The sequence below is a fragment of the Hipposideros armiger genome, unplaced genomic scaffold, assembly GCF_001890085.2.
Source record: "Hipposideros armiger isolate ML-2016 unplaced genomic scaffold, ASM189008v1 scaffold_640, whole genome shotgun sequence".
Lineage (NCBI taxonomy): Eukaryota > Metazoa > Chordata > Mammalia > Chiroptera > Hipposideridae > Hipposideros > Hipposideros armiger.
The window spans coordinates 580,417-597,337 of record NW_017731990.1 but is presented as its reverse complement, the minus strand read 5'-3'; the positions used below and the strand labels follow the sequence as shown (position 1 = coordinate 597,337).

Below are 16,921 nucleotides of genomic sequence, written 5' to 3'. Positions count from 1 at the left end.
TATGTATGTATATATATATATATGTGTGTATATATATTTGCCATAAATGAACTAAATTTTAAAGGTTTAGAACAAAACAAACTGCTAAATTCATGCCAGCTACCCTTTCTGTTCCAATATTGCAGGAAAACAGCTGGCTTTGCTGGACTTACTGAAAAACAGTATAGTATACCAAAAACAATGTGCAGTGTGTATTTTTAAAGATAATCTTGCCTATACAAGATTTTTACCTAAGTGCTGATTTTAGATCTAACCCCACACAAGATGCAAGACTATCGTAATAATTTCCCAATCTCAAATAAAAACAGTAATACAAGTAAAAAATTCTTAACTCTTAAAAAAATGTAAAACTGCTTCAAGTTCCTTTAATAATTATAACATGTTGAAATATTGAAATTTATAGTGTTAAATTAAAAGTCACTAAAAAAGTTACCCCAGAATTCTAAATAGTTCAATTTTCCCCAATTTTATTATGTCAATAATCCTAGAATTTTAAAGATTCTAAAATGACCCTAGGAAGAGACATTTAGGAGATTATTAATTCAAGATTGTTTTCAACTCTTACACAACACTGATAAATAGCAAGGAAAAAAATGAAAGAAAAGTACTTCACTTACAGTTGATCCAAGATGAGGTGGACTATCAATGGGTTTTATCACATTTTGCCTTTGAGTAGAATCAAGAAAGACATCATCCCAGTGTCCTTTCTCAATTAACTCCTTGAAAATAAAGTTGTAATCGTGACTATAAAAATATTCTCAATTATGCCACAAATAAATGTGTTTATGTTGCAGAAAATAAGAGGATATGTTGGTGAAAAGAATACATTACCTTTTTAATTTTGGAAAGTTCAGTTATTGCTTGCTTATTTCCAGGTTCCAGAAGTAACACAGTTTCAAAATCTAAAGTGAATTTTTAAGAAATATAATAAATTAGTGAAAATACTTGATGGAGTTCAAGACATGATATATTCAGTTTAGTAACTTCATGTTTATCTCAAGTAGTTTTACTCAGGATACTAGGAAACAGGTGATCAATAACAAGGACTAACATTTACTGAGCACTATTCCAGTTGCTTTGTATTAATTCTCATGTAACCCTCACTACAACTCCACTTTACAGACAATATGACTGAGGCCTAGAGGTCATCTTACTTACCAAAGCTACACTGTTAACAAATGACAGGGCAACTCGCTAAATGTTTTGGGTTGTCGGAAAAGTCATGACGTATTTTTTTCTAAGTTTTTCGTTGCAAAAATGCGTCATGACTTTTCCGACAACCTAATAAATAGAAATGTAGGAGAATGTCATATAATGGAATATAATTCAGCCTTCAAAAGAAATTGAATTCTGACATATGCTACATGGAAGAATCTTGAAGACATTATGCTAAATGAAATAAGCCAGACACAAAAGGACAAAATATTGTATGATTCTACTTATATGAAGTACCTAGAATAGTCACGTTCAGAGATAGAAAATGGAATGGTGGTTTCCAGTGGCTGGAAAAAGAGGAGAATGGAGAGTTATTGTTTACTGAGTAGAGTTTTCAGAATGGAATGATGAGTAAGTTCTGGAGATGGATGATGGTGACGATAGCACAACAATATGAATGCACTCAATGCCACTGAACTGTACACTTAAAACAGTACATGGTTAAAACAGTACATTTTATATGTATTTTACCATAATAAAAGAAAACTGCATGAGCTATAGCTAAACCCATGCTTGAGAGAAACTGACATTAAAATGCATGTATCAGGAAAGAAGAAAATGTGAAAATTAATTAAATATTGATGTCAAGAAGTTAGAAAAACAACAAATTAAACCTAAAGACAGGTGAAGTAAGGAAAGAAAGAGCAGAAATAAATGAGACAGAAAACACACACAACAGAAACAAGTTGGTTCTTCAAACAGACTAATAAATACTTAAAAGACATCATGGAAAAATAAAATAACCAGTACCAAGAAAAAAAGGGGGTGGGGGGTGGTGCATCACTAGAGATCTCACATTATCCTCTATCCCCTAACTGCCGATTCCCTTCATTTTCATGCTTGCTTTTTTCCTACTCACCTATAATTCAAATTTTTCATTAATTTTGATTGGCAATTAGCCAGATTTATTGCATGCTGTTAGAAGACAATCAGGCCCACTATGGAAACTGCACTCCTTCAAATCTGCAAACCTATTCATGATCTAAACTGTGATAGGAAATGTACTTCTCTAAGTTCTGCATCCTTGAACCACGGGAAGGCTGCGCCAATCTCTGCCTCTACAACTTGGGAGTCTCATCAGGATGAGTGTGTGCCAGCTGTTATAAAAAGTCATACCTTGTTTGGCTTCATTTAACTTTCCCAAAAATGTTCTTGCAGTTCCTCTTCTGGCAAAAGCTTTAGAATATGAGCCATCTAATAAAATAGCTTGTGTGCAGTCTTTTTCAGCCTCTTCATATCTATTAAACATGATAAAATTACCAACTGGAAAAATGCAGCCTATAGAAAAACTTCATATAAACTGAGTTTCTAATGTAAAACCATGCATATAATTTCAATTCCCAATTCCCAAATCTGTGTTTGAGAGAAACGACTATTTTTAAATTTTATATTCTCACCAAATCTTGGAATCATCTGGTAAGGAGCGGGAAGGTACCAGATTAAAGGAAGGTCAGAAAAGAGTGTGCTGGAAGGATGGTATTAATGACGGTAAAATATGAATAGAGAAGACAAAAGAATATCGTCTACCTCTCCTCCAACCCTCAATATACACAGATACTACATTAATAACTATAACTGGCATTAATTTTCTAATAAAACTTCATTAATATTTACCTATAGTACACACCACTAAGGAAAAACAACCCACACAAAACATTACATATGTGAGAGTATATCATCTGACATTTTTCATAAACTCTCCTTAGCAGGGCAACCAGCAATCAATTCAGCCTGACTGGGTACTCCTCTATGATAAAGCACTAAGAGCTAAAAAACAATCAAAATGTCTGTGACTTGCTTTACAATAATTGGGGGGGGGGGGGGGGAAGAGCTGAAACAAGTATGACAAAAAAAAAGTACGGCTTGTTAAACTAGATAATTTGGTACATGGAGCTTGCTATATTACTTTCATGAAAACTTGAAAAGCTGCTTAATTAAAACATTCTTTTTAAAAATAATCTCCTGTGATTACATTTACCCCAAGGCCTAAATGAATGCCATCCTACCTTCAAAACAAGACCTAATATGAACAAAATCAGATTTTTTAATGAACTTAAACATCTCTGAATTCTTTAATTCACTTTTCAACAAGAAAGAATGTGTATGTCTGTGTGTGTGTGTCCATGACCCTACCGACATATTTTCTACCTGACTAATATCACTCTCCCATTCACAATACTGGCATGGCCCCCACACTTTTCAGGATAAAGTCAAGCTCCTCTGCAGAGCACAAAGTCAGGGGCCTGTCTGATTCTCCAGCCTTATCTCTGTCCCCTGCATTAACAGCCACAATATGGACTACTTGCCCTTTCCAGAAGTTTCCCACTCCTGTGCCTTTGAACCTACACTGGGACACTCAACCTGTTTTTTTCTTTTTTTTAAAGATTTTTATTGGGGAATTGGGGGGATGGGAACAGTGCTGGGGAATTGGGGGAAGGGGAATAGACAAGTTGCCATCTTTTTGTTCTTCAGTCTAGTTGTAGTTGTGGAGGACGTTGCTTCACTGGCCCAAGTTGGCACCATCATTGCACTCTTCCTGAGCAAGGCAGATCAGTTGCCGGCCTCTGGACGGCCGCTCACACTGGCTGCTTGCTGCTCACGCTGGCTGCTGGCTACACAGGGTAGCCCATGGCAACCCACTGCACCAGGAGCTGCAGCCTATGCCGTCGCCGGCGACTCACAGCAGCCCAGCTCCAGGTTGAGCTGTTGTTCACCATCTTAGCTGTGGAGGGCAGTGTCACTGGCCCTCATATGTGGGATCCAAACCGGGGTCCTCTGGTGTCCCAAGCCAGTTCTTAACCATCGCGCCACTCGGCCGGCCCTCAACCTGTTTTTTTTTCACCTCACTAACTCATACTACCCCATTAGATCTCAGTTCAGTTCAAACTCCTGTTTAAAAAATTGATCCTTTTTATGTTCCATCCTAACAACAGTCACCATGTAGTGGAGACAACTTCTGATATTAAGTGTGTATCTAAAAGGTACACTAGAAAAAATATAAAACAGGGTCGTATAGTTCTTTTAATTTCAAATATACTGTTAATTTGCTATAATACACTAATGTGATTATCAACTAAAGCAATAAATCAGAGCCCTCATAAATGTAGATATAATCTCACCTATTAAAAGATATTATTCTTCACATTAGTCAAACCTAAGAATCAGGCTTTACAATTTTTAAATCACGCACAATTTTTGAATAGTAAAATCAAAATTTTCATAAGCTAGCAGGACATGCAATGATCTTTACTTTAATCAAAATAATAGTCTCTAGATATGTCTATTAGTTTCAATAAGGTTAAATATACAACCAAAATTTGCTTCTATGACGGGGTTCCTAACCTGAGGTCCTTTGAGACATCTGAAAACCTGGATGGAAAAACATTACATCCTTTCTTCACTAACTTTTAAATAAAATTTAGCTTTACTTCCAATTGTAAGTATAGATAACAACCATAGTTATAAAAGCAACTATAACTTTGTCACCAATAAAAATCACATATGTTTTCGTATCACATTACATTTGTAAGATATCTCACAATATTGTTTTGGGATTATCACCACTATTTCATAACTACAGTAGCAATTTAACCTGCTATTTCTTTGCATGTGATTACAGTATCCCTGCTTACAGACGCTCCTATGATATAGCTAGCCAACTACTTGAAAACTCTGCCCCAGTAGTCACTTAGATGCCAAAGAATGAAGCCATTATGTTATCACACTGGAAACATAATCATCAGTGTTGCTTTCTGAGTATTCCCAATCAACAATTGAACAATATGTAGAGTAAGATATGTCAAAGATCACCCCAAATCCTAGTGTCCTTAGTCAAACCTTCACATTAATATCTTTAAAAAATTTTTTCACTTTAACTTGCCTATATTTTAAATGTAGTTTCTCACCATGTAGTATGTTTTTTAAAAGTATATAAACCACTATAGCACAAATTCAATATTTTTAAAACTACATTTCAATATAATTGATTTCCTTTGGAATCCTAAATGTATAACTATACACGTAAAAATTTTGGGGCTGGCCGAATGGCACGTTGGTTAAGATTTGTCTTGGGACGCCAGCTCTGAGCAGCAGGACCCCGGTTCAGATCCCACATGAGGGCCAGTGACACTGCGCCCTCTACAGCTAAGATTGTGAACAACAGCTCGACCTGGAGCTGGGCTGCCGTGAGTTGACAGCATAGGCTGCAGCCCCTGCTGCAGTGGGCTGCCATAAGCTACCGTGAGTGGCTGGCAGCCAGCGTGAGCTGCCGTGAGCCGCCGTCCAATGGCTGGCGACCAATCTGCCTCAGCCAGGAAGAGCACAATGATCACAATACCAACATGGGCCAGTGAAGCAACGTCCTCCACAACTAGACTGAAGAACAAAATGACAGCAACTTGTCTGTTCCCCTCCCCCAATTACCCAATAAAATCTTTTAAAAAAAATAAATTTTTTTTTGAGAAAGGTTCAACATGCAGCCAAAGGGGTCCATGGCACCAAAAATATTTAGCATTCCTATTTATAATATTTAATTTTCTTAATTCTGTCACTAGTATGTAAAGTATTATTACAACAGATACAAAGAAATGTAAGATACAGTTTCTGTCATCAGCCTGATTGTCCAACTTGGAGACCGTGAGTTTATCCAGAAACAGCTGGTGAGTATCACAGGACCAAATTTTGGGTGCATATGTAATTAAGCAGCAGTTTCAGTGACAGCAATTCCCTTTTGCTGTGTAGGTGTATGTATATATAAAATATTTCAGGATATGACTTTGCCCAAAGGATTCTGAGGTTAAAAATAATTTTCAAATCACTAATTCAGAGTTATTTGCATATATACATGCATACAGCAATTTAAAAAGTGTTAAATTGTATGATTCCAGACTATTAAAAGTAGAAAAATATTATCAAGAGCTAAATTTACTGTACATGTACTCACACACACACACACACACACACACACACACACACACACACCCTCTCTCATTTAATTTTAATTCTCAAGAATAAATTAAATTCTAATTTATTGTTTAGCTAATATGCCAATTTATGGTAAATTTCAGTGTCATCCTGAAAAGCATTAAATGTAACCAATACTTACTTCTGAATCTTCAGATAGGCCATTGCTCTGTTAGCTGGAAGAAGGGCATTAGCACCATCTGCTGTTATCCCTCGAGTATAGCATTCAATTGCTCTTTCATATTTCCCTTCTTTGAAAAATCCATTCCCCTATAATTTTGGAAAGAAATATGAAGAATAAAAACTATGCAAAAAAAAATTAGTTGAATTCAAAGAAACACTGCCAAGATATACATCAATGTATTATATCAGTAATTACAATATATTTTAATTGTAAAAATCCAGTTCATTAACATGCTTTAAAATCTGTTAGAGTTGTTTTTTATAATGTATTATTCTCTTTTCAGTACCAAGGAGAAAAAAACATACATTACTATGTTACTTTGCAGCATTAACCATTTTTTACCATTGTTACACAAAGCTTATATTTAAAAACACATTTTCATAAATATAGGTCCAAATATTATACTCTTTAATTAGAAGCTGTACAAAAGAATTTTAGAACACAATTTTTATGAAAGAACAGAATACAAGATTTTTCCAGCTCACTCTTCATAACATTAATATGTCTAAACATGGGATAGGGCCGGCCAAGTGGCTTGTTGGTTAAGAGCTGGCTTGAGACGCCAGCTCTGTGCAGCAGGGCCCCCGTTTGGATCCCACATGAGGCCCAGTGACACTGCCCTCTACAGCTAAGATGGTGAACAACAGCTCAACCTGGAGCTAGGATTCTGTGAGACGCCAGCGATGGCGTAGGCTGCAGCTCCTGCTGCAGTGGGCTGTCATAAGCTACTGTGTGTGGCCAGCAGCCAATGTGAGCGGCCAGCAGCCAGCGAGAGCTGCCAAAGAGCTGCTGTGACCGGCCGTCCAGAGGCCAGCGACCGATCTGCCTCACTCGGGAAGAGCGCAATGATAATACCAACATGGGCCAGTGAAACAACATCCTCCACAACTAGACTGAAGAACAAAAAGACAGCAACTTGTCTGTTCCCCTTCCCCAGATTCCCCAGCGCTGTTCCCCCCTGCAATTCCCCAATAAAAAAAAAAAAATCTTAAAAAACAAAAAGGGATAAATTAAACTGTATTAAACGTGTAAATTGGGTTTCACTGTAACATTTATTTATAATCGGAGTCAAATATATCACAACCCATAATCATTTTATAAGTACTATGAATCCTCTGTGGGTCCACAAAATGCTGTAAATATATTAAATTAAATCTCAACTCAGGATTTTAATAGAAATTTGGATCAGAAATAGTACAATGTGAATTAATGAAAAAAAGTCATAAAGAATAAATTGTAATTTATTTATTTAAATTTGTATCTACATGTAAATGTATGTTAAAATGCTCAAAAGTAATTTGTTTCCTAAAATTAAATTTAAAAATTATTTATTAAGTCATCAATTACTCAAATTTTCAATTAGTAGGCGCCAGGAGTTTTAGTATATTTAATTTTCAGTCCCTACTGAAAAAGAATTTTAATACACTAGGAAAAACAGAAACTTAACCAATATAAGAAACTAAAAGTAAATTATGTAAAACATATATATGTTGGAATCCCTCTGGATTACCATATCTTTCTCTGAAATGGCCTGCTGCTTTTTCTGTTGCTCTTCAGTTTGTTTTTTCTCTCCTTCAGTTGACTTAATCACTATATCAGGTTCCTTTGGATATGAGCTTTCTTTGGTTATTAGAACCTAGGAGACATACCAGTCAACTAAAATAAAACAATTAATGCAAAATACACATATATTTGACTTTAAAAGACTAAATTATTCAAACACATTAGGATTTCTACAACATTTCAAGTTAATAATTAAAATATTTTTTACTCTAATTCAAAGTCTACTTATTAAAATAAAAAGAAAAAAATTGTAACCAATTTAATGTGCAAATTATTCCAATTAAAATAAGTAGTATCCACTAAAAGCAGCTGTTGGTTTAGTTATTCAACAAACATGTATTGAATTTCTACACAGGCCAGGTACTCTTCTAAGAACTATTTTCAAAAATAAAACAGGTAATTAAAACCACATCACCAAATTTCTCAAATTTAATATTCATAGTCATTATTTGGCCTAGGACAAAATACAAATATATACAATACAGTTCACAACTGTAATCAAGTTGATATATTTACCAACAGATTTTATGTGCAACAAATAATGGCAACATTTAAAAGCAGATTTTCCGCTAATCACTGTCACTTCTTTCTCAAAGTTTCAGTAGATGGCAAAATAATAACTGATTCAATAGCAAAGTGAAAGGGATATGGTACTGTTCAGTATCATTTGATAGCAAATTTTACATTTAAGTAATAAATCGTTTCTTAGTATTAAAAAAATTAGTATGATTTTTGCTAAGATATACACTAGAAAGATGCAGCAACTAAAAAATTACAAAATGAAAGAAATACGCAGAAGTTTAGTACGGAAATCAAAACACAAGCCAAAAAAGAAAAATCAGTGGGATAAAGAAAAATAATTCTGTCATTTGGGAAAAAGTAAAGCAGCAATAGTTCTCAAGATTTCAGACAACTTTCTTAGATGATGATTAATAAAGGATCTTTAAATACCATTATTCTACCTTTTGCTTGCAAATTCGGTAGAACTCTACAGTACAAAGAATTAAAATTAGAAAAAATGTCTATATTAAGTAATCTACAGTTCAGAGTCTATGCTAAAACCTTTTCTTCATGAAAGAAAGATAAGTAATGCACTTAAATAACTACAGTTCACCTGATTAATTTTCCTGAGTTCATTTGTTGCTTCAAAGTTATTTGGTTCCAGTTCTAATACTTTTTCATAATCTGAGTAAAATAGAAAGATAGAGAATATTTGAAAGATATATTTAAAAACCTGTATAAAACAATAATTATTTGCTACGTGTGACAAATAGACAACTGTCCTATAGCAAAATTAAGACGAACTAAGAAATACTAACATTAGGTTACTGGGATTTCTCCATTTTCCCCCAGACATATCCTGATAAAATCACCTTCCACCAGCGCCAGGAAGGATACTTGCTATTTTAAGTTATACATCATAAAACCAAAAAGCAGCAGAATCTTTTAGATATCAGCTTTATTCAGAGTTTTGTGATTTATACAACACAAAACTATTTTATGGAAAAATAAGAGGCTTAGAAATTTCAAACACCTAAACAACAATGTGATAAGAGCTATACGTGCATACCTCCAGCCTCGTAAGAGCCAATAAGATGTTTTAATCCCTATTTCACAGATGAGAAACTGAAAATCAAGAAAATACATAACCTTTCCCCGGTCACACATGGTGGAATGAGAATTTGAACCAAAGTCTAACTGGCAAATAATGCATTCTTTCCCTAAGTATCAAGCTATCTTTTCAATTGCAAAAATTAGTTTATTAAGATATAGAAAGGAGCCGGCCGAGTGGCGCATTGGTTAAGAGCTGGCTTAGGACACCAGAGGGCCCTGGTTCGGATCCCACATATGAGGGCCAGTGACACTGCCCTCTACAGCTAAGATGCTGAACAACAGCTCAACCTGGAGTTCGGCTGCCGTGTGTCGCTGGCGACGGCGTAGGCTGCAGCCCCTGCTGCAGTGGGTTGCCATGGGCTACTGTATGTAGCCAGCAGCCAGTGTGAGCGGCCAGCAGCCGCAGTGAGCGGCCGTCCAGAAGCCGGCGACTGATCTGCCTCACTCGGGAAGAGTGCAATGATGGTGCCAACTTGGGCCAGTGAAGCAACGTCCTCCACAACTAGACTGAAGAACAAGAGGACAGCAACTTGTCTGTTCCCCTTCCCCCAATTCCCCAGCGCTGTTCCCATCCCTCAATTCCCCAATAAAAATCTTTTAAAAAAAAAGATATAGAAAGCTCTCTGAAGGTAATAACAGATTATCTAATATTCTTTGTATAGTCTCTATTAAATTAAACTATTAAAGAATTTTTTAGATAACAATGACCTGGAAAATATTAATACCTTTTTTGGCATCCTCTAATTTTTGCAAAGCAAATCGAGCAGCACCTCGTCTTGCATAAGCCTTCGTATAACTTCTATTCAAGGCAATTGCCAAATTACAATCAGACTCAGCAACAGCAAATCTGCAATTAATAAAAATCATTTGTTAAATCAAAATTTCAAAATTTGTTTCTGAAATTCCCAAGAAGGGGTTTAATTTCCCAACTGAAGGCATGTTTCCTACCTACTTTTACTCAGTTAAGCTTACTAAAAGCAACAATTCTTTATGCAGAGATCTAAGTAGCATTCAATTTAAAGCAAGGAACGAGATTCCCCACTACCACTGCTTTATCTCAGTATTGTACTATAGATCCTGGTCAGTGCAGTTCCATAAGAAATACTAAAAAGACTGGAAAAGAAGGGACAAAACTGACATTCTCAGATGATATAATGGTCTACATAGAAAACTCAAAACAATCTAGAGACATTGTTAGAAATAATCAAGGTTAAGCAAGGTGGCTGCTTTACTAGAGATCAGAAACAAAAAACAAATCTAACAAAAGATGTACAAGATCCATATGCAGAAAACTGCAAGACTGTCTTCAAAGACTTAAGTGGAGATATTTTACATTCATATATAAGGCACAAAAACATAACAATGTAATTCTCTCCACACTGGTCTATAAATCTGAAGCAATTGTAATCAAAATCCCAACAGAAGTTTTCAAGGAATTTGACAAGATAATTCTAAAATTTATACTGATAAGCAAAAGTCCAAGAAAACCCAAGATGTTCCTGAAGACTAAGGTAGGAAAACATGCCCTATGCCAAATATCAAGACTTATAATCCTACAGCAATTAAAGATAAGTGTGGAATGGGTATAGTAATAGGCAACAAATCAATGTAAAGAATAGAGATGAGAAAGAGATCCATACAAACTTCACCTATGGCGATGGGCACTGTAGATCCATGGGGGAGGCATGGATGGATATTTAATAAATAGGGCTGAACAGCTGGGATAGTCACATGAAAAGATACAAAATTGGAATTCTACCTTTAGCATATATAAAAAGACTTAAATGTGAAAAGTGAAACATAAAAACTTGTAGAAGAAAATATAGGATACTAGTATAAGCTCAGGGAAGGAAACTATTTTAACAAATTGTATTTTTAAAAGTGCTAACATTTTTTAAAATAAGCAATAAATTGAAATACATTAAAATTAATAATTTCTGTTCATCAGGGCTCCATAAAGAAAGGAAAGAAGATAAGATACAAACTGGGAGAAGAGAATTATAAACAAACACTGACAGATTAGTATCCAGAATAAAGAACTCTTAAAAATCAATAACAAAATAGAAGAACAGAAAAATGGCCAAAAGACAAAACAAGCATTTCATAGAAAATACAAGTGGTGAATAAACATACAAGAAGATGCTCAGCCTCATTAGAAACTGGGGAATGCAAATTAAGACCACAATGAATTATCATTTTATACCCCCTAGATTGGAAACAATTAAGAAGCCCAATTATGCCAGTGTTGGTAAAGATATAGAACAGGCATTCTTAATCACTGCTAATGGGAATGTTAACTTGAACAGCTACATTTGTAACAACAGGCCATCACCACTTAAAGAACATGCGCATACCCTACCACCCAGCACCAAGAAACATGCACAAAAGTGTTCATGGCATGACTGTTATTTTTTTCTAGGTTGAGTATTTCTTTTTTTAATGTTTTTTATTTTTTATTATTAGTTTCAGGTATACAGAATGCAATAGTTATCCTTTTCACCTCTCAGAAAGTAACCACCACCCTCCCCCCATCCACTGCCCTCCCACTCCCAATGTCATACTTAATCTATTACAATTCCATTGACTCCATTCCCACACTCTACTCCACGTCCTGTGACTATATGTATATATAATTATAGTTGACATATAATATTATTCAACATCAGCTTCAGAAATACAGTGCGGTGGTCAGGCCTCTATACTGTCTATGAAGTGGTCTCCCTAACAAGACATGACTCCATCTGGCCCCCTAAAAAATATTTACAACATTATTGATTATATTCCCCAGACTGTCTTTTCTATCTCTGAGGCCATATTGTAGTTTCCAATTTGTATTGTCTCGTCCCTTCCCCTTCTCCTTCATCTACACCCCTTCCCAAATAGTAACCATCAGTTTTTCCTGTGTCTCTGAGACTATTTCTGTATGGCATGACTGTTTTTAAATAAGGATGGTGGTAGGAGGCAGGGAGAGAGTGGGGAGGAGGGGGAGATGGAAAGGAAGGAGAGGAAGAAAGAAATCAACAAACAATCCAGCAATAGGAGAATGGATACATAACAGTATATCCCTAAAAAGAAACTGTATATAAGTGAAAATGAGAGCTATATGCAAAACATGACAAATCTGAGAAATATAATATTCAGAGAAATTTAAGACTACATTCAGTATGATATACTTTTTAAAGTTGAAAAATAAGCAGAGTTATACAATATATTATTTAGGGATACATATATAAAATAAACTTCTTTCTTAAATCAAAAGAATGATAAATGTACCAGTCAAGACAGTAGTTAACTGGGAGGGGAAAGGGTCAGGATATAGAAAGGCGTATCAAGGGAGCCTCAAAAATAATCATGTTTTGGTTCTTAAACTGGGCAGTGGGTTCATGCTGAGATTATTTAAAATTATTCTTCATCACTTACATACATTGTAGATATTAAATATTATAAAATATAAATTTGTCAGGTATTAACATCATAAATTTCAAAGACCTAAAAATACTAAAAACTCAGAAACCAATGAATTACCATTTTACACCCCCTATTAACACTTCCTACATCACCTCTGTTTACAAATAATAATTAAAACAGTAAGAATATATTCCTTGTTGGTATTTGTCTTTTAAAAAATTTTCATGATAGGTCAGTTCCCTGCTTATGACAAGACCAAAACATTTATGTTCTTCAACAGTAAGTATGTATTTAAAGACAGTATGACTTAAAGATAAACAAATGTTGGAACATATTTTAAGTTTACCATAATGAAAATTCTCTAGGTTAAATACTGGATAAATGATTTTTCAAAATAATGGAGGGAAATTAACTTCTAAAAGCTTTTACCCACTAACTTTTTCTTTTGTGAATTAGGTAAAAGACATCATTATTCAATTTTTGAAGAACATCTCAGTAAAGTGAGCTACAGAGGGCATGGTTTGAGCAAATGTTTAAAATGGCTTAAATAAAATAAAAGGGGGTGAGCTATAATTTGAAATGAAACGTAATCCTTTTTCAATCTTTCCCACACATTTTATCATGAAAGATTTTTTTAAATACCAGTCTCCATATACACATAGACTATCCACACACATTATGGAAACCCCTTACTTTCTCATTCTAAAGTATGCTGATGCTCTGTTTGTTGGCAACACGGGGTTAAATGGGTCAGCATCCATGCCTTTGGTGTAGCATTCAATTGCTTCATCATATTTTCCTTGTTTGAAGTACTTATTGCCCTGAAAAAGCACACAGGTCAGATACATACTGGCACAGGATTTCAGAGCCAATTTTTTTCAATATTATCCACCTCATTCTAACTCATTAGCTGTGTGATCAAGGCTAAGAGGAAAGAAAAGAGAATGGAACAAAATAGTCTTTTTACAAGTGCTAAAATTCACTACATAGTCATAGCGTGAGCACAATCCAAGAGTCCTGGCAGAAAAATGAGTAAAATACTGAACACTATATACTTTATATTGACAATAATAACCCACAGAAATGTAACCAAAAAAAAAGGCATCAAGCTGAACTTCAATCTGAAGAGTGCCACCTTTTTGAAAAGCAATACATCTAGTTTTATAACGAGGCACTCCTCAGGGAGATGTTGAACATTCCTGTGACATGGAGGAGTGGAATATAATATTCATGTCAAGAATCATATGCTGATTTTTAAGTTACTTTGATCTACTACTAAAACCCTGGAACAAGTCTCTGTACAGTCCAAGCACTTTACATATAATAATTAACTTAATATTCACAATAACTCATTGAGGTTTAGTAATAATAATAATAATCTTATTTTACACCTGAGAAAAGTAAACACAGGCAATTTAAAGAACTTGTCACAGGACTGAATGCAAGTAATCCAGTTTCCAAGCACATACTCCTAACCACTATACTATATGCCTCCTGATAAGGACACAGCCAGCAACAGCTTAAAGTGTGAACACCCCCTAAACTGTGCTGAAGAAATCTTGGAATCCACATGATTTTCTCCATATCCTGCCCCCTAAGAAAGCTAAAGCTAACCTAAACAGTACCTTTTCTTTTAGAGCAAGAGCCTTTTGTGAATCGACACGAATTCCATCTTCTTCTGACTCAGATTCTTGAGACAGAGAATCATGGGTACTCTCTTCTTTGTCAAGCTCATCAAGGATACTTTCCTGAAATCATAAGTAGAACAGTGCTATAATCACATAACCATTAGAAAAACATACAAAAAAAACTAAACTCAACAGAACGTTATAAGTTGTTATCTAAGGACCTAAATAAAGGCTTATTATAAAAGCAACCCAAATAATCTCTCATTAAGATTATACCCAAAGAAAAAGGTATCCTTGCTTAGAAAACCAAGATCCAAACAACTTAAAGAATCTAACTTTGAACTCATAAATTAAGCTCAGTCAACAGAGTCTATAAACACCCCTAAATCATAAAGTATTAGCAGTGAGATATTATGGTTTGACATAAAAGTTTGCAAATAACCTCAAACTAATGTAATAGCAACCGAGATAGCAATACAAGAGAAAGGTTTTTTTCTAAAAACCTTTTTTTCTTTCTTATTTTTAAAACAACAAAAACTACTTATAAAGCACAATTAATTCCTGACTCTTATAACAATCTATGAGGAAGGTAGAATTATCATATTTTCAGATGAAGGACCTGAAACTCAGAAAGTTAGTAACTCATTCAAGGTCACTCAGCTAGTTAAGCGGCCAAGTCGCAATTTGAACCAGGCAGTCTGTCCCCTCCAGACAGCTCTCAATGACTATGTTATACTGTCTTAGTATGTTCCAAAATACAGCTGACTCTACCAAAGAAAACATATAATATGCTAGTCCCACAATTCCTAATCTGTTTTGACTCACGCATTCTTTTCATGGTAATAAATCATCTCATGGATCCCATTAGATTTTTTTAATCAGATTTTTTATCACATATACGTAACAAAAGAACGATTCTTTTTTTTAAAGATTTTATTGGGAAATTGGGGGAGGAGAACAGCCAAATTGTTGTCCTTCGATCTTAGTTGTGGAGGGCCCAGCAAGCTCAGTTCCAAGTCCAATCGCGCCACTCAGCTCAAGGCACTGTGTTCAATCTTAGTTGCGGGTGGGCATAGCGACCATCCCATGTGGAAGTCGAACCAGCAGCCTTGGTAAGAGTGCGCACTCTATCCCAAGTCACCCGGGCGGCAGCTCAGCTAAAGGTGCCAAGTTCAGTCTTTAGTTGCAGGCAGGTGTAGTCCACCATCCCATACAGGAGTCGAACAGGCAACCTTGTTGTTAGGAGCACCACGTGCTCGCTCTCACCAGCTGAGCCATCCTGCCACCTGTTGGCAGCTCAGCAGCAGTCAGCTCCGGCGCAGCTCACTGGCCCACGTGGGAATCAAACTGGAGACCCTGTTGCTCAGGGCTCGCACTCTTGAGCAAGCTCTTAACCAACTGGGCCACTCGGCCGGCCCAAAAGAATAACTTTTAGTAAGAAATTTTAAACAGTAAGTATTAGAGTTGATTGAAGCTTATTTTTTTCATTGAAGCTCATTTAAACAAAAACTTGAATCATCATATAAACAAATTCCTTTTTGCATTTAACAAATAATATACTATTTTAAATAATTCATGTAAGAAAAAACCTATTGTTGATAAATTAAAAAACAAAATCTATGCTTAGTTTCATTGAATGAACTTTAAAAAATGGACTGAAATTTAGCTATGTGTTTTAGTGTGAAGAGTCTAGAAATGCCACAAGCCTACTAACATCAAAGCCAAGATTGTCCAACCCTGTAATGCTGACATGTGCAGTAAACTAACGGCAGCAAAACACTCAAGCAGCTGCTCAGATGTGAACTAGAACGGAATATAAGTAAACACCTATATATCTTGTATAAATACACTAAAATGACAAGGTCAAGCAATGCAGTACAATCATGATGGCACTGGGCCACACAAAGCAGTTCATTCGTTATCTGTTGAATGAGTAAATGACTGCAGAAAGCACCTCTCTAAGAAATCATCTGAGATGGTGCCTTGCAGGAAAAAGCATTATATGAAAAGATATTATATGAAAAGGAAATATAAGAAGGGGTAAAGTCACAAAAAAACGACAGCAGACTATATAATACTCAGCAGAGAATAAATCAGATGTTCAGAAGGTATCATTTCCAACAGCAATAAATTCAAGACCCACAATCATACTTCTCTTACATCAGGACAATACTGAAACAGATGGCAAACTACTTAAATTATAGTGCCAGCTCTCTCTCAAGTCAATCAGCCTTGGTTTCATTAAGAAAAACACATCTTGGGCCGGCCGAGTGGCGCGATGGTTAAGAACTCGCTTGGGATGCCAGAGGGCCCCGGTTCGGATCCCACATATGAGGGCCAGTGACAC

At 35.5% G+C, this 16,921-nt stretch overlaps 1 protein-coding gene across 3 annotated transcripts in view; it reads right to left on the bottom strand.

Annotated features, from left to right (window-relative positions):
* The window catches only part of RPAP3 (RNA polymerase II associated protein 3), a 31,461-nt gene that overhangs the window by 6,705 nt on the left and 7,835 nt on the right, over positions 1-16,921 (bottom strand). For all 3 annotated transcript variants that reach the window (XM_019625869.1, XM_019625871.1, XM_019625870.1), the window contains 9 exons: positions 14,572-14,694; positions 13,640-13,767; positions 10,264-10,385; positions 9,039-9,109; positions 7,872-7,997; positions 6,320-6,447; positions 2,332-2,453; positions 832-902; positions 618-719 (listed from right to left, as the gene is read on the bottom strand). In XM_019625869.1, the coding sequence (XP_019481414.1) occupies positions 618-719; positions 832-902; positions 2,332-2,453; positions 6,320-6,447; positions 7,872-7,997; positions 9,039-9,109; positions 10,264-10,385; positions 13,640-13,767; positions 14,572-14,694 (993 nt within the window). The remainder of the gene's footprint in view (positions 1-617; positions 720-831; positions 903-2,331; positions 2,454-6,319; positions 6,448-7,871; positions 7,998-9,038; positions 9,110-10,263; positions 10,386-13,639; positions 13,768-14,571; positions 14,695-16,921) is intronic.